The following is a 22170-nucleotide window of genomic DNA, read 5'->3' on the forward strand; positions in this document are numbered from 1 at the left end:
CCCGTGCATTGGACGTGAACCTGCGCTCAGCTGTATGATATCATTGATTATGTAAATGAGAAGCGTCCAGGTGACTAGACTCATGGCTCTGACTGAAGCTGTGCAGACTGAGTACCACTCAGAGAGTGGGCGGGGTATATGGGCTGCCAGGGCTGGATCCATCCATTATCCATATACTTTATATTTTATTTATTTTCATGAACAGATTTGTCATTCAAGATCGTGCCATCTGGCTCCAGGCTCTCATCAACTTTGATGCATTCATCAAACCAGACAGTGCTTAGAATTTGTAGCCTATCTGACCTCAATATTATAATTTATTATGAATACTTATTTACACACAATACAATTAAAAACCTTCACAGGTACATTTTCTCCCAAATTATTGATATAGGCATACATACATAGCTGTATTATAGAATCACACACAATACATTGCTTGATGCAAACAGAACTTATTCAAGCTATGTCAACTTGGAGCCCCCAGACTAGATGTGAGACTAGAAATCCTGACTTTCATCTGTTTGTTCATCCAAACAAACAACATGGAGAGGAACAGCAATAAGCAGGGTCTTCATCAGTCTGGTATCTCCCAGACTCAGGCTGGTCCCTGCACTCCGCTATAAAGGCCTGGAGTTGGGACACTGGCACCTTGTCTTGCTGGTGTTGCTAGAAAACAAAGTGTCATGTTATGTTACCTGTGATATTTCATTGAATATACACTATAGGAATACATAATATAAGTTGGTTGGTCGGTATCAGACAATGATCGCGAAACATGTTGTTTTGCAATCTTGTCATCGATATCAAAGTGATGTCTTCTATGTTGTACCAATATGATGATGCATTGATAATAATCAACAGGTGTTGATGGAAAGACAGCACGAAAGTCATGTAAAATGTTACATGTTTTCTACATTTAAGTTGAAGTAATTATCCTTCAGTGAATAAACAGTGTAGGCCTACTCAGTGTTTAGTTATAAATCAGTGTTTGTTTTGTAGACACCTGCTTGTGCACCAAACATCACAGGTAGGCCTACAGTTTCAAGGTGGTATTTTAGTTTCATTGTATGAAACTAAAAATATTGTTTTTAGGGGTCAACCCCGACTGGGACGAAGACGCCTTATTGTATTTGTAACAATTTATTTTATTCTGCCATTTTTCACAGTTTTGGCAGTTCTGTGTTCCGGGCAATATGGTAGAGGGTCATGGGAAACGGTCAAGAATGAAGCTCACAGTGATTCATCAAAGGACCTCTGACCTTTAGATTTCCCAATGAATGAATTAGAGATGATCTACTATCCACTCCTGACAAGCTCAGTGGCCTTGTGGTTGTGGGACTGGGTTCGATCCCCGGCCGGGTCATACCAAAGACTCTGAAAAATGGGACCCAGTGCCTCCCTGCTTGGCACTCAGCATCAAGGGTTGGACTGGGGGTAAGTCCCTGCGACATAGCGTCCAGGGGGTGTACTTGTACATCAAGCTGCCTCACGCTACATGGCTTGCCAAGGCTTACTCCTGACGTCAAAAAAGCGCCGTCAAAGGTTTTCGTAGCCTGGTTAACCACTCCCCTTGATATAACATTTGTATGGAGTCTGCTAATGCATACAGTACAGCATTTAACCCCTTCAGCCAATCAGCGTAACAAAAAAGTGACATAATCTCCACTCTCCAACCAGCTATTTAAAGCGCTCATATTGCGTATAGCTCATTCGAGAGGTGAGACACTGTGAGATTAGAAAGCACTATCATTAGAAGACAGGCAGCATCCACAAGAGCACAACTGACAGCAATTGACGAGGAATATATTTTCTTTTAACCCCATCTTATCGCTGCTTGCAGCTATATTTTGATATTGATATCATATCAGTATCAGTTGATACTGTGATACACAGGGATCTGCCAACGTGACCATGAAAATGATCAGCTATCGGCATACAGTAAATCTCAATATAATGCATCCATAATATACAAACACAAATATGCGTTGTCGGGTGGAAAACTCATTATTTCCAAAACTGTTACTTTTCGGAAAATTAAATTTAAAACTATTTAGAAAACCCACAGGCACACTAAAACACTTTCAAAAATTTTAAAAAATAGCAAATCTACAAGCTCACAATGCTTTGCAATGCGTTGTAGATCAGTTGTCTTTGCTACTTTTGCATGACACTATTGTAATATAGAGATGCTTCTGCCCAACAGCAAAACAATATTGCAGGTATCCCTCTGTAAATGTGTGTATTACAGAGAAAGCACTAATCTATTGCATGCAAAGTCAAAGTGAACATAATGCTATGATGCATGCTCTGCTGGCTATGTAAACTGGAAGCTAACCTTGATGGTCTCATAGGTGTCTGTTATGACAGCGATGAAGAGGCTGAGCACCATGTAGATGAAGAGGGAGATGAAAGAGTACAGGTAGAGTCTGCTGAACAGCCACACCATGTAGCCCTTCTCCCTGAGCTTCTGGAAGGTGGAGAACATGTCGTCCCCGTTGATGAGCGAGAACAGGCACTCTGTCACCTTATCCAATGTTCGGAACTGAAATGGTGATGGTGATTTTATGACTTAAAAGTAGGGTATGTGATATAGTTTGGATAAAACAAAAATATAGTTTAAGCACTATTTTTGGATATTAGTACATTTGTAGCCGGAGTCAATCTCCCCATCTCTTCATCTCGTAAATAAACATTAAAATAATGTTTTGGTGGGTTGTCAATAATCAGCCAATCAAGAAGATTTATCAGCTTCATAGTATTCCAGTCCCATTTTTGTCTACTCATTTGTGTATAAATCACATCCAATTTAATTTGTTTAATCTGTATCCTGTGCAAGTTCTCTCTCCTGATTGGATAAAATAGGTATCCTGATCTGAAAATACATGTTCTGCTTTAAAGAGGTGGAGAGACAGGGAGTCTCCTGTTACTGAACAAACATTCTATATCAATGATTCAGAATATAGAGCTATTTTAACACATTTTAAAACATTTTAAACATTTTAACAAAACTGTCTACCTACCTTTACATCCAAAATAGAATCAACACATAGAAGACAATCATGATCAGCATAATACCTTTTCATGGTAAGGCCCAAGTACAATCCAGCCACAAAAACAGTAGCCCAAATAGATCATGGCGGCACAGCAACAGAATCGGAACACATTTGGGAGTGCTGCCCTTAGAGTTAGGATTAAGATCTAATGAAGAAACAGAACAAGCAAATAGTAGAGTAGTCATGCACACATGCACGAACGCACAGACAGAGACTATTTCATAGTCCCCCCCCCTACACTTTGTGGTGTGGGGGGGGGATTCAAAATGCATTTTAATCATTTTAACAGCCCAATGTATTATTTTGCAAAGGGTAGTTTTGTAGAGTTTCTTACATTGTATTTCTTGAAAAAACCAAGATAACGCATTACCCCGACCCAGACGAGCATTGTAGCTGTCCCCAGCAAAATACTGCAAACATCATAGTTTGTCAAATACTGTAAAAGAGAGAAAGGGTAGTAAGTCAGTGGTGTTAAATCAAAAAATATTATTTATACTACAATATTATTATTATCTCTCAACAACCTATGAATAATGATCTCTGAACACTAACCATGCATGGCCAGTTAACAAAACTGCTTGATAAATAATAAATATGCCTCAAAATGTCATAAAGCTTTAGTGATAATCTAAAATGATGAACATCAAACCTTTGTTTGTATTCCTATCTTGAGCGCAGAGCCAGCGATGGTCAGAGTATCACTCACGATGATGAGCATGTACCACCCGTTCACAAACTCCATCCGATCGGACCTCGATACAATTTTGTTGTAATACACATGGAAGAATACATTATACTCCTGAGAGAAATACAAATAAAGAGAGCATGACAGCACACCAATATCAAAAGTATTTCCCTCCAAATACTGATTAACATCATACATTAAGTCAAACTTCTGTCAATAAACCAGAATTGTTCTGTGCTAGCTGGACACCTTGCTTGGATATAACTTGAACTTGTCACCTCTCCAGTGTGTACTAGCAGCTAAGGTATCCAGTGCAAGGACCAGACACAACGCCAAATTGGTTGGAATACTCTTATATATAGCGAGGAAGACTATACTCAAGCTTTGGATTCATAGAGACATTCCTACACTGGATGATTGGTACAAGGAGGTAATGACTGTGGTTCCTCTGGAGAAACTGACTTATCTCCTCCGTGATAACATGGAAGGGTTCACAAAGGTATGGGAACCAGTCTTAGATACAGTGGACCCTTCTAGACTGTGCTTCAATGTACCTTATTGAACGGTAGTGAATAACAAAGACTCTGGTGACCTGTAATGTAATCATGTCAAGACTGTGGTGTACTCGTTTTGTCTTTTTTTTTTTTGTGTTTGTTTGTTTTTTGTCTGTGCATTGTAATGTCCGTATTGTGGTTCTTGTTGTTTTCCTATGTTATGTTGAAAAAAGAAAAATGTGTGGTTCTATATACATTGAATTGTGATTGAACAGTTGTGAAATCTCAGAGCCTCAATAAAAATACATTATAAAAAAAAAAAAAAAAAAAGATTGTTCTGTGCTACAGGGGAGGGAGCAGTGGAAGAAAGAATGAAGATAGAAGACACATCCCTTTGGTTGGTGCTATAAGCAGCATCCTGGAATTTAACCACTAATGTTAATCATTCATAATCATCCAAGTATTTGTTTCATTACTTACAAACTGTAGTTGGATTCCATTGATGATAGTGGCAGCGGTGGCCGAACGGATAGCGGCGCGGTCTAGATACCGGAAGGTTCCCAGTTCGAACCAGCCGTCCGACACGTTAAAATTACCACCGCTGAAATGCCCTTGAACAAGGCATCAACCACTACGATGAAATGTGTTCTATGAGCAGGGCCTGGCTGGAAACAAGTTCTTGAGCTTAGCCCAGATACCCTGGGTAAATATAGATTTCATTTCATTTCATTTCATTTCATTTCATAGAGCGAGTGCACAGGATGAAAGAAGTGAAGCATGCAAGGATGACCAGAGAATCAAACAGTAAAAGAAGGTAATCATTCTTCCCAGCTAGAGAGGACAAACACACATATTTAAGGACGGAAGTTGCATTAATGCTGCTTTAAAAGAAAATGTTTAGTAGGATTGGTCTGATCATGATGCAATAAAAACTTTTAAAACAAAACATCTAAGATTGCTTGAGCAATTCTTTAAATTTGAAAAATTGGGAATCCTCAGTTTTTTGGATTTGTTTTGGATTAGAAAAAAAATGAAAATAGATGTTCACATCCAATATAATGATACCTACATGTTCCAGCCACATTCCAGTCTCTGCATTCAAAAATGTGAACATCATTTTCCAGGTGAATTTTGATCCTTCCACTATGCGCGTGATTGTCAAACACGATCTGTACAAAAATAAGGAAACATTCCATGAATCAGTGAGGAACTGGATGCATGGAAACATTAACCACACGTAAAACAAGCCATGCAAGAAGATGATCATTATACACCCGCCCCCAAAACAACAACAACAACAAACAAACAAAACGAAAAGAAAACTTTGTTCCTATGTGTGTACACTACAAGTACTGTCTTTTTTAACCCATTAAAACCGGGAAAGCATCTGTTTGATTTTAGATTTAAGACAAATATTTTATTGGCAATTCAAAGAAGATATGCAAGCTCATACTATACTACAATACTGCAAATCTTATATAGACTATATATATCAAAGCAAACATTTTAACTCAAATCACGTCACCTACCATGATATGGAAGTCATAACAGTCAGGTAACTCATGGTGGCGCACCGTCTGCAGATTGATAGCTTTCAGTGTGACGTTGATGCTCACTGATAGCAGCCTAGACAGTAGACACACAGACATTTATTAGCAGGCATTGCTCTCTCAACAGAGGAAGAAACCACCAGTAGGCCTATTTGTAATCACCTTTTGAAATCCAGAGAGAGGTTCAGGTTACGTGCCAAACTGTCACTGTCAAAGGACTTCATAGGGTATATATAATTGCAGACTGAAAAAGAGGAAAATAGCAAAAACGGTTTAGGGTGATCAATTTACACTTATCTCACAGTGCTACACAAAAGCGCTGAAAGGCAATTATTGCTGAATGCCTGGGTAGAAGGTATTACTTTGCCAGAAGTTTCCTCTTTCTGTGTAGTCACAAGTAAATCCACTGTGTGGTTATTTTCCATTTGCACTATGAATCAGTAATCTTCAGCATTGCAGATCTAACACGAGATCATCAAACACATAATAAAGACTGTTGGACCTGCTGGCCATTTAAGGTAAACAGCCATTAGTTCAAAGCAGCATCTCTTTTAGATAGGCTACAATTTGCTGCATTTGCATTGGAATGGTAAATGTAGTTCAGTCAGATAACTCACGAATAGATTTAACCAATATTTATTATAGAATAATCAGAATACCGTGTGCATAAGTGTGCATATATAATATATTATCTTGGCATTCGGCTCTGCTGCAGTTTTCTCCCTGCTCGGCACAATTAAACACCATCATTAAACATAAAGAGCAGGGAGATAGATATACAGTAACAACCCTCCATGGGGAACATAAATAACAGAGCCCACCGGTGGTGCTGGGGTGGCGGTGGGAGCAAACATCACATAACAACCAGGAACCATTATGCAGAAGGAAGGCAGGAAGAAGCATGCAGTCTAGGTGAGCTTAAATACACCGCCCAATTTGTCAGCTGACTGCCACATCAGCGTATGACGTGTGGGTCTTACAAACATTGTATACAGTACACCCACATAGTAATGCAGCATATTCACCCCTCGAATACATTTATGTCCCTTGAGCATAGCATGAACCCGCTCGAGTATATCTGACTGAGCTAACTCCGCAAGCTACGTATCATTAGTGCCAAGTAAGATAAGCTGGAGATATGTGTCTCTGTAAATGAACTCAAGTGAAAATCCTGTTGTGTGGATTAATGTAAAATAATGAAGAACGTTTCAATCGAGTTGTTGTGTCTTATATGCTTCTGTAGCTACCTTTCTCAATTTTCGGATCAATGTCAAATGTCTCATTTCCAGGATCAATGCTGCCATTCCTGTAGAATTCTTGGCAGAGAGACAGAGGGGTGTAAACTCCATCAACGCTCTCATATGCATGATTCCCCACTGTCAGGTTTTGGAGGTTGATGTACTAAAAAGTTTTGGAGAGAATAGTAAATGACAAGAACTGACATAAAACCATTGTTGTCCAGTTATAGTATAGGGAATGGGTCAGGGTAATGCCAATATTTGATTGTTGAACAGGAAAGACATTATATTGATGATAATTCTAACTGACCCAAAGCCGCACCTTATCAATGATGTAGTCGATGTGATCATAGACGTCTGTTTGTGTGTACACTGCATATTTACCGACCCTTTGGTCATTGTATCCTTTGAGAAAGAGATGCCTGAACGTCATCAGGTTTTCCTCTTTGAATGTGACCATCATCTCATTGCTAAGGCCAAATGAAACTAACTGAAGAAAACGGAAATAAAACTGAGAACATGCACAATGCATGCATAGATTGTGTCATTCTGTACATTTGCTTGAGATCGGAAGACGTTACTGTATCTCACCTGAATTGTGATGATTGCTATTTTCAAAATTTGTAACATCAGCTTCCATGGCTTGCGACCCCTGGCTTTGTATTTCTCACAGGGGTTCATGAAGAAGTACTTGAGTCTCCTCCTGAAATCTTCCACCACTTTAGACTCAGCTGGGCTCTGCTTAGCACCATTCCACCTGCAGTGGCCATTCAAAGGTCTCTCTTCTGACCTCGAAGCCACAAGGGACTCAATCTCTTCCATTTTTGAGTGGTGCAACCACTCCAACGAACAGCAATGTCTGTGACGTTAACCTGTTTGTGACTCATGTGTGACTCATGAGTACCAGTAGGGGCGCTGTTGTGCCAGAAACAGAGAGAGAGAAATAGTGCTGCACTGTTGCCTGCTAATGAGAGAGAGAGAGGGGGGGGGGGGGAGTTGCACCACTTAGTTCACACGGGTGTGATTTTTCTTCAAAGTAGGATGGGAGGAGCGGGGGTACACTGAGGTTCAGTACTTCATCAAAGTCCATCAGTCAATAGAATACAATAGACACATTAGAGAGAAAACAGTATTCTGAATATATACTGCTGCACTAATCTGCCTACAGTGCTACCAGCTGTATTGTACATGCTGCATGTGACAATGACCACCTTGAACCTAAGCCATTACCCAAATTATCATTATGTATTTATTTAGTTAAAGGTATATTCATGGCAACGCACAAAGCTGGCTGTATTTTATTCAGAACCTTGCACATACGCTACTTACAGTACCATCGTCACTTGATGAAGATACGATAGATATTACTTGTGTAATGTATTGTCATGAGGATGTTTATTAAACTCAACATTTTTACCATACCATTTTAGTACGATACACATCAAATGCGTTCAGTTTTTCAGGAGACAAGGGAAAGAGTTCAGCCATACCAAACATTCTGATGTTTATCAAACTGGTTTTTCTGCATATACAGTAGCTATAGCCTACCCACTCCCATCTCTTTGCTGTCCTTAGTGTGCAACATATTGTGAAATTAAATTGTGGTAAATTGTAGCCAGAAGTGTCTTCAATAATGTAATATTTTAAGTGATCCAGTTACATATTGCTGTCGGGAGGAAACCTCATAACTCCATTTTGAGTTTTTTTTTTTGCATAAATCAGTGCTATTGAACACCCTTTACGTCTGCGTGTTGTTTCGAAAATATTGAACCAATGGAAACTAGTAGTAAAAAGTGCTTTGGACAGTATGCAAGTATGCAACATGATCTTAGAAGATTTGTTTTGGTAAATTAAGTTAAAATATTTAGGCTACTGTCTCAAATAGTCCAACATTTCTTTTCAACAAGGCAAAAAACAACCTAAACAAGTAAGTTTTAACTTCTAGATTAAAAACACTATATGCTACAAATCACTGCAGTAGACAATACATGAACTAATTAAAGTGTAATTGAAAAAAAAAAATCAATTACCTGTCCAAGAATACCTTGCTCTTGCTGGGGAGCAACTAGTGTAATGCTTGAGCCTTGGTACTGTACTGTAGCTCTTGAACTTCACGAGTCAGTCGCAACAGCAGACTTCACTGCAATGACTGTCATTCCTGTGTGTCATTTTAAGCTTTTCCAGTTTTTCCATAACATAAATAGAATTCCCACTTGCAGTAGCTTTCTACATGCAAACATATGAGATCTATGAATGTTTTTTATTATCTTGAATGTGGTTCCAATGCTATTTTGCATTGTGCTCAAATGAGTATTAAAGTAAATGTGTCTTTTTTTTGTCTCTAGTTCAGATAGAATTAGCATGTATTTTGAAAAGAGGAAACTCATCCTTTTATACACATTATGTTTATGCCAACTTGAAATGAGGATACCATAAAACCAGTTTGAGAAAATACAAAATCAAAATGTCACTTTTTAGTTTATGATCATTTACAGGAACAATCTTACTAAGAAAGAAAACTAGCAACATTGTGATTCCAGAAATCTGTAGTGATGAAGTGGAAACAAATTGTTGACATAGGCCTACTGTACATGTCGTTAATCATTAAAAATGGAAAGCAGTCAAAGCACCATGTAGGTATCACAGTTTGAAGACACTATTGGAAAGTACAAGATTGGCTCATTACAAGTTATTAAAGATCATCCCAGTGTTCACTACAGATCTCAAACTGTATCTATCTGCCATGTTGTTGACAGTTAATCAGAGAGACTCGTACTTTCCAAAGACATGAGCAGCAAATGTGACAATGAGTCAAGACACCTACTAATTACACCTACACAAGAAAACATAACTTGATAAGGAGTAGCATAAAATATCTATACATGTCATAGTCTACTCTATATCATGTCTTCAGAAAGATATGCATTATTGAACATTAAGAAAACATGAGCATGGGTCTATAGGCTGTGACTGCGAGAACATTTGAGTCTGACATTTTAGTAAATAAAGATAAGTGGCCATAATAAAGACAATGTGACCATATCAAATTATATCACAAACAACATTTGGTCAAATGAGAAATCCTTTCATTTGACTTTCATTCTAAATGTCCTGCATTGAAGAGGTAATGTTTATCCAAATGCATGGTAACAGAATTAAAGACATGTTCCATAGCCTGCTGCAGACTGACAGAGCTAAATGTAAGATTCTCCACACTGCCTTCGGCCCACAGAGATAAAGAGAGGCTGTGTCCAAAATCACTTGCTCATTCACTACCTATATAGGTATTTCTGTGGAGATCAGTGGTTCTAAAAAACAAACAAAAAAACATGCATTTACCCCCAAATGGATATATATTTGGTCGTGGACCCCCACCTAAAAATAGCTCCATAAGAGAATATGTGTTAAGATTTCTCCAAATGTTTCGAAAACAGCAGCCGTCACTTTTCCTGTTTCTCCTCTGTGAATATAGCCATTTGTATTTGTTGATGACATATATTAATGTGTTAATATTCTCTGCTCTGTTGATGAATTGAATACATACATAGGACCACAATGGAAACAAGTCCACAGGACCTTTTTTTTGTTATCCTTTTAGCCTAAATGTTTTACTGACCTTGACATTTCTTGACTAATAAAGTATTCAATCAATCAAAGATCGATCACAATTGCGATGTGTCACATTGCGTTCTGAGCTTGTAGATCAGCCATTTTCGAATAGCCAAAACATAAAGTGTGTGTTTAAAGTGTTTAAACTGTTCTTCATTTTGTTGGGGGACCCTCTGGAATCCGCTCAAGGACCCCTGGGGGTCCCCGTACCCTGGCCCCCGGGGGACATCAGAACCACAACTATAATGTGCAATCATCGGCAGAATGGGAAAACACATTTCAGACTCTGCCAGATCAACCTTTTTCTTTCTGCACAATGCATTGATGGTATGTAGGTTTCACGATAGCAACCATTGGTTGTAAACTACTTTTGGGGGATGAGTCCACTAGGTATCAGGTACGCTCGCCCCTAAACCATCTCGCCCCTCGATTCTTCCGCCGACCCAGTGTTGTTTTTGGCAGCCAATTTCTATTTTAGTTTTAGTCATAGTCTCTTGAATAGTTTTCACTTCGTTTTAGTCACATTTTAGTCACCTGGAATGTTTTAGTTTTAGTTTAGTTTTGGTCGACTAAATGTCATGAGATTTTAGTCGACTTAATCTACAGGTGATTTAGTCGACTAAAATGTATTTCGGCAGGCCTTGATGCCGTCGTAATGACTGATTTTACATTTGCTGAAAATAGCCGATCTACAAGATCGGCTATTTTCACCATGAGACCAATTGTAAAATTACTTATGCTGGATCTCTTGTCCACTATTCCCTTCCTAACATTTTAGTCTAGTTTTTATTTGTTGACGAAATTGTTAGTATATTTAGTCTTAGTCATCATAGCTTAGTTTTTATTTAGTTTCCATGTAGTTTTCATCAGTGGAAAAAGGTAGTCGACGAACATGTTTCGTCTTAGTTTTAGTCGACGAAAACAACACTGCGCCGACCTCACGCCGACCGCTCGGTCTGACGGTTCTTGTATTCTTTATTTTGTTTTACTGAGAATAAAGTTAGAAATAAGTTTAGGGTTAGGCATCGTTTTACTGGGGTTACGTTTAGGTATAGGGTTAGGTTTAGGCATAGTTTTGCTGAGGTTAATTAAGGTTAGGAATAAGGTGAGGTTTAACCGTTTAAGCATCATTTATTTAGGTTACTTTAGGAATACCAGGCCGCGCAGTTCCGCCGGCTGTACATCTGGGGCGAGTTGGTAAAGGGGCGAGTTGTTTGGTATTCATCCACTATAGAGTATAATAATTATTGCTGTACATTCGGACACTACTACACCCCTACAAAATATATAGGCATTGTGAAATCCATGATCTCGACCGCGGTCGAAAAATGATGATGTATAATATATAGTGCACTATATAGTTAGTAGGGAGTGATGTCGGACACAGCCAGAGTGAGAGGGAAAGAGGGAGATTGCTTGTCCCCGTCTGCATGAAGTGGGGTCTCATTGAGATTTTGGAGGCCCAAATGGATACACGTCCCTGTTCGATGTCGGGGTGAGAGAGCGCGATCGAAGGGGCTGGAAGTTAGAGTCCCCTCCGCTGTGTGTGCGCCCTTGTACTCCAGCATCCGATTCTGCGCTGGGCGAGGGCACTTCCAGCGGCTCCTCGGGCAGCGGAGGGGCCCCGGGGTCACCGGGCCTGGGAAGGATAGAGGACGTGCCAGAAGACGACGACGACACAGCCATGCTACCTCGGCCCACGTCGGACACCTCCATCGCTCCCATAAGAGAGGGCAGGCTGCCCATGTCCGACGTGGAAGGACTCGCCTCCCCGTCGGGGTGGTACAGCATAGTGGACTCGTTTGAAAATGTCCTGGAGTAGTCGCCGGTCGGTCCAGAGGTGCTGTGGCTCTGGTCAGCTGATGAACTGGAAGCTTCTGCTGTAAAGACAGGGTTACACACGTCGTTTGAAATAAAGGTTAAAGATTGAGAAATGAATTTGCGCCTCAAACATACAATGCACGATTCAACGAACAATGTGGCCCTCCTCCTCACCCCTGAGAGACTCCATCTTCTTATTTTTGACCTTTTGCACCTCGTCTGTTATCTTATTGATGATGAAGTTTTGGGTGCGGGACAGCTGGATGGACTCGATCAGAGAGTCCAGGCCACGAGGGTTCTCAGCCAGAATGTCCAGCAGATGGCTGGTCATCTTCCTCTGCGTGCCCCAACAGCGGATCTCCTCCTCGTCGTCCTTCGTAACAATCCTGCGCGAGCGCAGGTAGTCCATGTGGCGGTCAGCAATGACCTTCTGGCAGAGGTACGGCCGCAAATTATTCAGCACCTGAATGTGGCATGGCCACGAAGAGGAGGGGAGAATGATGAAGGCACCGCAGGGCAGGCTACTGTTTAATTGGCTTATTCTTAGTATAAAGCCGGTGGGGCAACCCAACTTCACATATTTACATGCTAGTCCATTATCTAAAGATTCTAAACAACATCAGTTTATGTTTTTTAAATACTTAGATGGTATGATTAAAATGAGAAGTTTATAAAATCTGACTGTACAGGTAGCAGAATGGAATTGCACAGTTTTTCCATCACCAGTGGAGGAAGTCATTGTATTGATTGTACTTCTGGTATTTCTTTAATACTGGCCTATAGGCTATAAATAAACTATAGGAAAATGTCTAGCATTCAAGCTCTATTCGCAATGCTTTGCAAGCCTTTCTACAGGAAAAAGTTACATTACATGCATATTTTATTAATATTAAATGTCTTTCTATTTGTTTGGGCTTTTCCCACTCCTGACATTACACACTGCTCACCTTCATGATTATTGAATGTTGGGGGAATTATTTGAAGATATTCCAGCATTTAAAATGATATTGCCCTGCCTATATATATTTAAGTAATGTTTACCACATACATGATGTACTATACTGTATGTATGTGATGATGTTACTTAATACTTATACGTCCTGATTCTCCAAGCTGCAAAAAGGGGTTGAATGTGCAATTGCTAAGAAAACATTGAAAAAAAGATTGGGGTAGTTGTTAGGAAATCATCATATTAAGGATGTGAGTTGGAACTCCATGCAATGTTCAATGTTGCTGTCAAAGTAATGGTAGTACTGTAGAGAGTGTATGGGTACAGAGGTGTGGTTGGCATTTCCTATTGTAGTAGGCCACATCGGGTACACATTACGTCCTCTATCCTACTACTACTAATTTAAATTCTTAATTTACAACACTATTATTTCTCACTTCGTTGATTTGAAACATTATATTCTAGGATAGTATAAAAATCACTGTTAGGTATCGGTTTAATAGCCTACTACTACTCACCTCTTTTTTTATATCTGCCATTTCATCTTCTGTTAGCTGGACATCCATTCTACTCACCATTTAGGTGAAAAAACTCAGGTGTTCCGGAGGGGGACGAATAAAGTAAAAACTTACTTCGAATTGTTTAGAAGGGAACGTCCAATGTTAGACGTCAGATTGGAGTGAAATTGTAGCTTCAGCGATTGGGTTTTTTGCATTGTTTTGTCGATCAAAGCGGGTGAATCTAATCTAACCTACTGACCGAACCACACGAGTTTGAGACTTTGTTGGGAGAGCCCATAGAGTATATATATAAGGGAGAGCCCGTAAAAAATAGCTGACTTCCTGATTGTACTCACGTTTACGTAGACACAATGGAGTAGTACCTAGCTACTGTACCTAGTCAAACGTCTCAGTACCAACAGCTATGGTAGCAAATCAAATGTATCAGCGTTTCATCTATTTACAATACACGCAGGATATGATGAAATATATTGTTATCCCTTGGACCCTTATCCGAGACAGAGCACAGCACAGCAGGGCAAAGTGTCCTGCAAAGTATGACACAATGATAAATCGTGTTATTCCAAAGAGTCCCGATAGATGGCAGTATTATACTTAAACTGATCCATGTGTTCAGTTGAGTTTTGATATGATTTAATAGGAAACTGGTCATGGATTAAGAGCATTAAGCACAGTACAAGTCCAGCCAGGACTAACATCAGTTGCCACACAATAACGTTTTTTGTCTATGTTACATATTAGAAGTGCTTTGGAGGAAAGTGGTAAAATAATATTATTATTTATTTATTTTTTACTTCCCCTATAATTTTACAGGAACTGAAACCCTGAGGCAGTTATAATATATCTGAGGTAATCGTTGATATAGGCTTGTTTGTCAAGTCCTGAGATACCGTAAACCGTGACATTGAATAACTCCCACCCAAGCTAACCAGAGTGGAATATCTGACTGATGCATCTGATTGATATAAATTAATGTAGGCCTATGTGTCTATACCATTGTGTTCCATTTGTACACTATCTGAGTTAAATTAACACAGGATTTTACAGTGCATGCATATTGGGGTCCCATGATCCCATCCATGGATTCCAGATTGTATGGCCTGCCCTATATGGTATTTTATGCCTACAAAAACCCCATCCAATCCAATACAGTCCACCGTCTTACTGATCGTAAATAAGTAGTGAACAATGGGTAATTATTACATTACACACGCTAAACAATTGCATGAGTAATGTGTAAATGAGTAGCCTATCTTTCATAAATTAATCGCTGTGGTGGAGAGTCATGTAGCCTATGTTTGCCAAAGTTGCACTATAAAATCCTATAAAAAAAGAAGAAAAAACCCACTTTGAGAGTGTACTACACACAGGATTTTCTGTGTATTGTTCAGTGGTGAATCTGGTAATGACTCGCTCACGACTGGAAAAGGCCGGTAGAGTTCACAAAAGCAAAGCAAAGTTACTATATTTACCCAGGGTATCTGGGCTAAGCTCAAGAACTTGTTTCCAGCCAGGCCCTGCTCATAGAACATTTCATGGTAGTGGTTCAATGCCTTGCTCAAGGGCACTTCAGCGGTGGTAATTTTAACGTGTCGGACCGCTGATTCGTACTGGCGACCTTCCGGTATCAAGACCGCTCCGCAATCCGTTCGGCCACCGCTGCCAGGGTCTGGGGATCCCCATGGGTTCCAGGGGTCCCTAGCTAAATGATGATAGTTGGTTATAGGAACCAATCAACCATCCTTAACGCTCTGTAGCCTCAGAGAGAGAACACATTTGTTCTAGTGCATCATTGTTGATATTCCTTCCAAGCCTATAGCTTCATCTAAACAACAAGCTTTGACATGTGTGATTATTCCGTACTGTGTATGACTTATCTATCTAGACACCTTTGTCATATTCCTCTACCCAGCTGCTTTTGCCGGAAAATTCTCCACTCCAAAACGCAAAAGTGAGCAATTTTCAGGCACTGCATGAGTGCATGGTGACGATCCAGTCCAAAAGGTTGGTAACGCTTTGAGCCTGAGGTATGCTGTCATCTGCCTGAGTTGGCATCAATAAACGAAAAATAAAGGGAATGTTGTTGTGCCAGTGCCAACCTTGCTTCCTCGGCCACAAGTCATAATGTGTGCAGTGGCATTTTCCTTGTGATTCTCTTTGTTCTTTGAAGTGGGTAGAAGTGGATGCTTTTTCCACAGGGTTCTTCCAAAGAAACCTACAATGTTGAATCATCTTGAAGGGACTATTGCTTCACGCATTACTCAAGCTTTCTGAGATGTATTTTTTTTTGTGTTCTACTTCTGACTGTTCTCTCACTCCGGACACACTCATTCAGAATGAACAAAGGATTCCAAAGGTTCAAATATTTCAAGAGCCAGTCTTTGTTTTGAGACATTTGGGATAGACAAAAACTTTCATTCACACTCATTATTCGTACCCCAATTAAACTATGGAGTTATATCGCTTCTACTCCACAGTGCAACGAAATATTAGTTTCACCTTTCAATCAACTTTAAGTTCAAACATTTTTACCATAGACAATGTGCAACAGTCTAAACTTGGCTGCAATCCAAGAAAGAGTTTCAGTTGGTCATAGAAATATGTGGCTATACTTTCAATATTTATATCAGAGCTTGTGGTGGCCTGATGTTAAGTCCCTGATGGGCCTGAGTTCCTACACAAGCAACAGGGTTGATGAAATGCTTAAAGTAGCAATATCTCTCCATCTCAGGGACTCGCTGTCAGGCATCAGAGACTATGAAATCATAATAATTTAGATTTATCACTAAGTACTCAAAGTCGCTTTAAATAAAAGAGTATTATGTGGTTCTCCCGTAACCACTTGGGTATCAATGCGCCAAAATATATACCTTAGGCCTACATATATTTCGTCAATTAAATAAATAAGATGTTTGGGAATCCACTAAAATAGCATAAAGAAATTGCATGTTTGAAATGAAAATAATTTCTAAGAATGGAAGACAGACAAGGATTGTTGGTGCCTCTAACTGAGGGGGGGGGGGGGGGGATTTAGCTTATGGGAGGACTTGTTGAGAAGCATTCCTCACATAGTTTTGGAACACCTCGTCAGTTCATGCATACGTCACATCTGTTGTATAAAAGGAGATGCTAGGGGACACCAAGGAGCATGAGCAGATCGACCAGCCCACAGCAGTCAAAACACTTTTTGTGTTTTGGGAAGAGACATTTTCTCCACCTAAATAATAACAAAACATCTGACTCCTGAAGATGGGCACACTCTTTGTCATCGTTATCCTCTGTGCAACTTTGAAGACAGTAAGTCAATAATTATCATTCTCGTTTATAACGTAATAACTTGTCAAAGTGTATCATTTTAACCCACTGTTCTGAGCCTAAGGAAAAAGACATACAGCACAGTCATCAGCTTAAACATGACTCGATGCAGGTTTCGTCATCTTGTCCCATGGAATGTGAGTGCCCTCGAGATATCCTCAGCTGTGGACCAGGAGTCAGTCTTGTGCTGGATGGATGCGGCTGCTGTCAGGTTTGCTCACGGCAGCTCAATGAGGACTGTACCAGTAACACGCCGTGTGACCACATCAAGGGACTGGAGTGCAACTTTGGGGGAGGCCATGGTACAATAAATGGCATCTGTCGAGGTACAGTGAATTGTATAATAATATACAGTATATACTGCGTGCACGCACGCACACACGCCGCACGCACACAGTCACACACACACACACACACACACACACACACACACACACACACACACACACACACACACACACACACACACACACACACACACACACACACACACACACAGACAACAAATAGATCATTTTCTTTAAAATACTTTACAGAGAAGACACCACTGTTTACCTGTGATGTTTCTTTACTTCACACCTAACAGCTTTCTTTCTCTTTCCTAAACAGCCAAATCAGATGGAAGACCTTGCGAGTACAATAACCATATTTACCAAAATGGGGAGAGCTTCTGCCTGGACTGCAAGCACCAGTGCACGTGTATGGATGGTGCTGTCGGTTGCGTCTCTCTGCATCCACATGAAATCACGTGGCCCAAATTGGACTGTGCCAATAAGGCCAGCTTGGTCAAGGTGCATGGCCGCTGTTGTGAGCAACTGATGATATCGTGCCCTGAGGAAGAAAAGACAGGGAGACCTCCCACCAAGAAGCACAGCAAAGAGCACAGGGGAGACAGACAATCTGTGCAGGACATCACCGACAACAAGAATGAGCTGACTCCTGTTGGCAGAGGAGGACTCAAGGATTTACCCGGTGAGCAGTTTCAAGTTCTGTCTGGTCATATTATTATAGCACACAGCAGAAAACCATACTGTTACTCTAGTCTACTATATCAATGTGGGATTGTATATCAGCTATTTAAAAAAAAAATCACACCCGTGTGAACTGAGTGGTGTCTTATATAGACTGATCAGCTGTGGTCTGACGTAATGTCAGTGACGCAATGTCTCATTCCGGCCAATCACAATGCACCATGCTCATTTTTTGGTACGAACAGACAGACAGACACGTAAACTAACAAAGCCAGTTGTAGGAGTGGTTTACACCACTCAAAAATCCCCAGTAATCTCTCATTTTTAAATATATTACAACAACAAAAAAAGCCAAGTTAGGCAGGCCAGGGCTAATGTGGCTCCGTAATAGAATATAAAGTGCACAGCTGGAGATTGATAACTCACTCACATAATCTCTCAAGGCTTCTTGTTCATTTTCAGATTTCAACAGTGAACCTATGGGTCCCACGTTAACCAGAGGAAGGGAATGCGTGACTGAACCCACAGCCTGGACTCCCTGTTCCAAGTCCTGTGGCACTGGAGTTTCCTCTAGGTCCTCTGGGATTATCAGAAATAATGGCCAATGCAAATTAGTGAAGGAGACTCGCATATGTGAGGTTCGCCCATGCTCCCAAACAGCTTTCACCAGCGTGAAGGTATGCTATATGTCATTTTATACCAGTGGTGGAAAAAGTACTCAATTGTTTTACTTAAGTAAAAGTACCAACTGCAATTTAGAACTACTTTGTTACAAGTAAAATTACGGAATTGAAGAGAGGCTGGGGAATTGGGAATTGGCTTTACTAAATTGGGACTTGAAGGGGAGAAAATGTTTTTCTTTTGTCTTGAAGGGGCATGTTTTGCACAATAACAGTCTTTTCATTATGTCTGCCCACGATCTCTGTGATTCATACAGTACGTTTGTTTACATCAGTCACTGATACTAAAATCTGATTTGATTTTTTCTATGAACCTGTGACTTGACACCCATACTGTTATAAAACGAAAATAAAAAGATTTTGAAAAGAAAGAAAAGTACGGAATTGAAAATGTACTTGAGTAAAAGTACAAAAGTATCGACATCAAAATGTACTTAAAGTACTACAAGTTAAATTACTCGTGCAGAATGTACCATTTCACAAGTTTAAAATGTGTACAAAATCTATTGAAAATAGCAGATCTACAAGCTCACAATGTGTCGCAACGCGACACATTGTGAGCTTGTAGATCGGCTATTTTCAAATGGCCGAAATGTATAGGGTTGAAGTGGTTAATGTATGCTTTCTAATCAAAATTTAAATCTTCAGTTTTCAAATAATTGTAGTGGAGTAAAAGTACAAATGTTGGCTCTGAGATGTAGTGGAGTAGAAGTAAAAGTATTGGTACTCAAGTACAAATACCTCAAAACTGTACTTAAGTACAGTACCTAAGTAAAAGTACTTAGTTACTGTCCACCACTGTTTTATACAAACACAAACAATGACACTAAAATGTGCATGTTGGTATAGTTACTATAGCCCCTTTCATGGAATATGATTGATTGAATCTTCCGAGCATTCTGTCATTCTAGATTCATCATATTAGTTCTCTCTTCTTTATCAGATGGGTCAGAAATGCAACAACGTAGAAAAGGCCAAGCAACCGGCTAAACTGTTTCACGCAGGATGCCACAGTCTGAAAACCTTCCGACCGAGGTACTGTGGCGTCTGTTCAGATGGTCGGTGCTGCAGCCCGCACCAGACCCACACGGTACACATCCGGTTCCGCTGTGAGGACGGAGAGACCTTCAGCAAGAATGTGATGATGATCCAGTCTTGCAAGTGTGACTTCAACTGTTCCCACAGCAACAATAACCCCTCTGTGTTATACAGACTCTTAAATGATATTCACAAATCCTACGGGTAAAGAAGACAGACTATATAACCTACAATGTGAGATTTTGAGGAAAAACGTGGAGTTTTTAAGCTGTTTAAGCTGTTAAGCTTGCAGGCATCTGTAATTATATACCGGTAAATGGAATGTAAATGGAAAGTCAAATTGTATGAAATTGCTTCATAATACTGGAGCCTCATGGTTTTGCTTCATTGAGAAGCGGTGATGTTATATTGTAAATAGTATAGCAAAATATATTACTTTTGTTTATTAAAGACACAGTAAGTCATATTTCTTGTTACAATAAGTTAAATACCGGTAGCTCTATATTCCCATAGCAATCATAATAACCCTAGCCTAGAGTGTTTGTTCAGTAACAAGGGTCTCCCAGTCCTTCCAGTTCTTTTGTACACAACATAAAAATGTCATTCAGTCAGGAGAAAGAAAAACTCATGCAGAGTAAAGTGAGTGAAATTGGATGTGATGGGAAAAAGAAAAAGAAGCAAAAGACAAAATAAGAAATTGGAACACAAACTGATGGGAGGGTTCTCTCTCCTTGATTGCATGAAAATGACCCACCTTAAAAAAATATTTTCTAATAATTAAAGAACTGGAGAGACATAAAAGATAACCAGAAAAGATCACCTACAGCATATTTAAACCATCCAAATATATACAGTATATGTTTTCTGTATGAAAAAAACTTTTGAAGTCTGTAACTCTACTGACATCATAGCATAACGTGTCTGCACACTAAAAGGAAATAACATTTCATGGCAGCTTCTAAAGGAATCATTACAAGATGTGTAATCATGTTTTTGTATGTATACTCTACTTACAAAGTGTTATTTATGAATGTATATTTTTAATAGAATTTGTTTCTTATTGCTCGTTTTCTTAATGATTATTTATTAATCATTTGACATATTGCCTAGATATAAGCAATATATAAGCAATCATTCTTTTTTTTTAGGGTTTAAAGGAATAGTGCAATTATGTTTAAACACATCTGGGGTATAGTTTATCATTATTAGTACTGTGTGTGTCAGTACGTGCCTATTTGGTTTTGAAAGATATGTTTAGCTTACAATGAGTAACCGAAACTTACCACAGAATACAACCAAGTATGACAGACTGACAATATTGACTAAGCACAGCCACTAAGTGAACAATTTATGTTACTCATATTGAATGAAAGATATACTGTACATAAATTAAAGTACTAAAAGTTTTCTCAACAAATAACTATGTGTCCATCACTCATATGGTTTATGTGCATTGTGCAAGAGTAGCCCAGCTGTGCCCAATTTGTAAGAGCACGGTAGCACCCATAAATAACCAATCATCTCCAGCTGTGGATACAGTGGAAATTACTTGTAATAGCGTTTGTAAAACAGACCAGTGGGTCACTAAAGGTTGTGGAAGCTTGATGAGCACACAATGATCAGGGTGTGTCGTGATGTGTTGAACTGCAATTCCAAAACGATTTGCCAAAAAGTCAGATGTAAGCATATTTTCCAGTAAACAGTGGAGACACAAATTCCCAGAGCACAATCAACAGAATTACATAAACAGGCAAAGACCAGGAGACCAAGAAACAAAACCAAAGGAAAGAACGCGAGGGCACTGACGCATACAGAAATGAAAATGGTTCCATCCTTCTCTCTAAGAGCACAATAGATCTTTGTCTTTGAGAACTCGAGAGGAGAACAACACTCTGGGGAAGAGGTCTGTTCCAATAACAAGCCGCAATATCTCAGACGATTATTTTGGACCTTCGATAGTTCACTACTTCTACTACTTCAGAATAATAGAGAGTATGCGCATGCTTAAAGTGAATGGCACATCGAGTGGCAAATCGAGTGGCAAAGCAACAGGCAAAGTGAGTTTAACATTGTTTAATGCAATCAGATAAGACTTTTCTGTGTGGATGTATGGGCTGTCAAGGCCAGAAAGTAGTTTTTTGCCACTCAGTAGGCGTTCCTGCATAACTTCCTGGTTTGATGATGATGTCACACGCATACCCTCTATCGAACATACAGAAACTATATGGACAGATAAGGCACCA

At 39.6% G+C, this 22170-nt stretch overlaps 3 protein-coding genes across 6 annotated transcripts; 1 reads left to right on the forward strand and 2 right to left on the reverse strand.

Moving 5' to 3' along the window:
- Positions 1 to 299: 299 nt before the first annotated feature.
- On the reverse strand, positions 300 to 7845 carry LOC306943381 (mucolipin-3-like; the record flags this gene model as incomplete). The annotated part of the gene is made up of 13 exons (XM_079529669.1): positions 300 to 669; positions 2339 to 2545; positions 3079 to 3201; positions 3391 to 3492; positions 3706 to 3855; positions 4716 to 4742; positions 4981 to 5066; positions 5305 to 5404; positions 5765 to 5861; positions 5948 to 6029; positions 7033 to 7186; positions 7346 to 7513; positions 7615 to 7845. 13 exons carry the CDS (start codon positions 7843 to 7845, stop codon positions 529 to 531), a joined length of 1668 nt encoding a protein of 555 aa, XP_079385795.1. The 3' UTR covers positions 300 to 528.
- Positions 7846 to 9822: 1977 nt separating this feature from the next.
- On the reverse strand, positions 9823 to 14472 carry bcl10 (BCL10 immune signaling adaptor). Of its 4 annotated transcripts, none has more exons than XM_079529839.1 (3): positions 14259 to 14472; positions 12628 to 12916; positions 9823 to 12512 (listed from the first exon to the last, which is right to left on the reverse strand). In XM_079529839.1, the coding sequence occupies exons 2-3, from the start codon at positions 12860 to 12862 to the stop codon at positions 12076 to 12078; spliced, it is 672 nt and encodes a 223-aa protein (XP_079385965.1). In that variant the 5' UTR covers positions 12863 to 12916; positions 14259 to 14472; the 3' UTR covers positions 9823 to 12075. The 4 variants fall into 4 exon arrangements, with proteins under 4 accessions (XP_079385965.1, XP_079385964.1, XP_079385963.1 ...); XM_079529838.1 differs by having other exon boundaries at positions 14035 to 14472; XM_079529837.1 differs by having other exon boundaries at positions 9823 to 12509; positions 13921 to 14472.
- Positions 14473 to 17080: 2608 nt separating this feature from the next.
- On the forward strand, positions 17081 to 20183 carry LOC306943370 (CCN family member 1-like). The gene is made up of 5 exons (XM_079529658.1): positions 17081 to 17220; positions 17351 to 17564; positions 17848 to 18210; positions 18672 to 18886; positions 19833 to 20183. The coding sequence occupies exons 1-5, from the start codon at positions 17173 to 17175 to the stop codon at positions 20133 to 20135; spliced, it is 1143 nt and encodes a 380-aa protein (XP_079385784.1). The 5' UTR covers positions 17081 to 17172; the 3' UTR covers positions 20136 to 20183.
- Positions 20184 to 22170: the final 1987 nt, after the last annotated feature.

The sequence above is a fragment of the Electrona antarctica genome, assembly GCF_951216825.1.
Source record: "Electrona antarctica genome assembly, chromosome: 19".
Taxonomy (NCBI): Eukaryota; Metazoa; Chordata; class Actinopteri; order Myctophiformes; family Myctophidae; genus Electrona; species Electrona antarctica.

What these genes read in the sequence shown, in the direction of transcription:
- LOC306943370 (XM_079529658.1), top strand. Translation starts at nt 17,173, where the DNA reads ATGGGCACACTCTTTGTCATCGTTATCCTCTGTGCAACTTTGAAGACA. An exon ending in TCTGTGCAACTTTGAAGACA is followed by an intron (nt 17,221 to 17,350) that starts GTAAGTCAATAA and finishes GACTCGATGCAG; the next exon opens with GTTTCGTCATCTTGTCCCAT. An exon ending in CAGCTTTCACCAGCGTGAAG is followed by an intron (nt 18,887 to 19,832) that starts GTATGCTATATG and finishes CTTCTTTATCAG; the next exon opens with ATGGGTCAGAAATGCAACAA.
- bcl10 (XM_079529836.1), bottom strand. Translation starts at nt 13,980, where the DNA reads ATGGTGAGTAGAATGGATGTCCAGCTAACAGAAGATGAAATGGCAGAT. An exon ending in TGGCAGATATAAAAAAAGAG is followed by an intron (nt 12,917 to 13,920) that starts GTGAGTAGTAGT and finishes TGCCACATTCAG; the next exon opens with GTGCTGAATAATTTGCGGCC. An exon ending in GAAGATGGAGTCTCTCAGGG is followed by an intron (nt 12,513 to 12,627) that starts GTGAGGAGGAGG and finishes CTGTCTTTACAG; the next exon opens with CAGAAGCTTCCAGTTCATCA.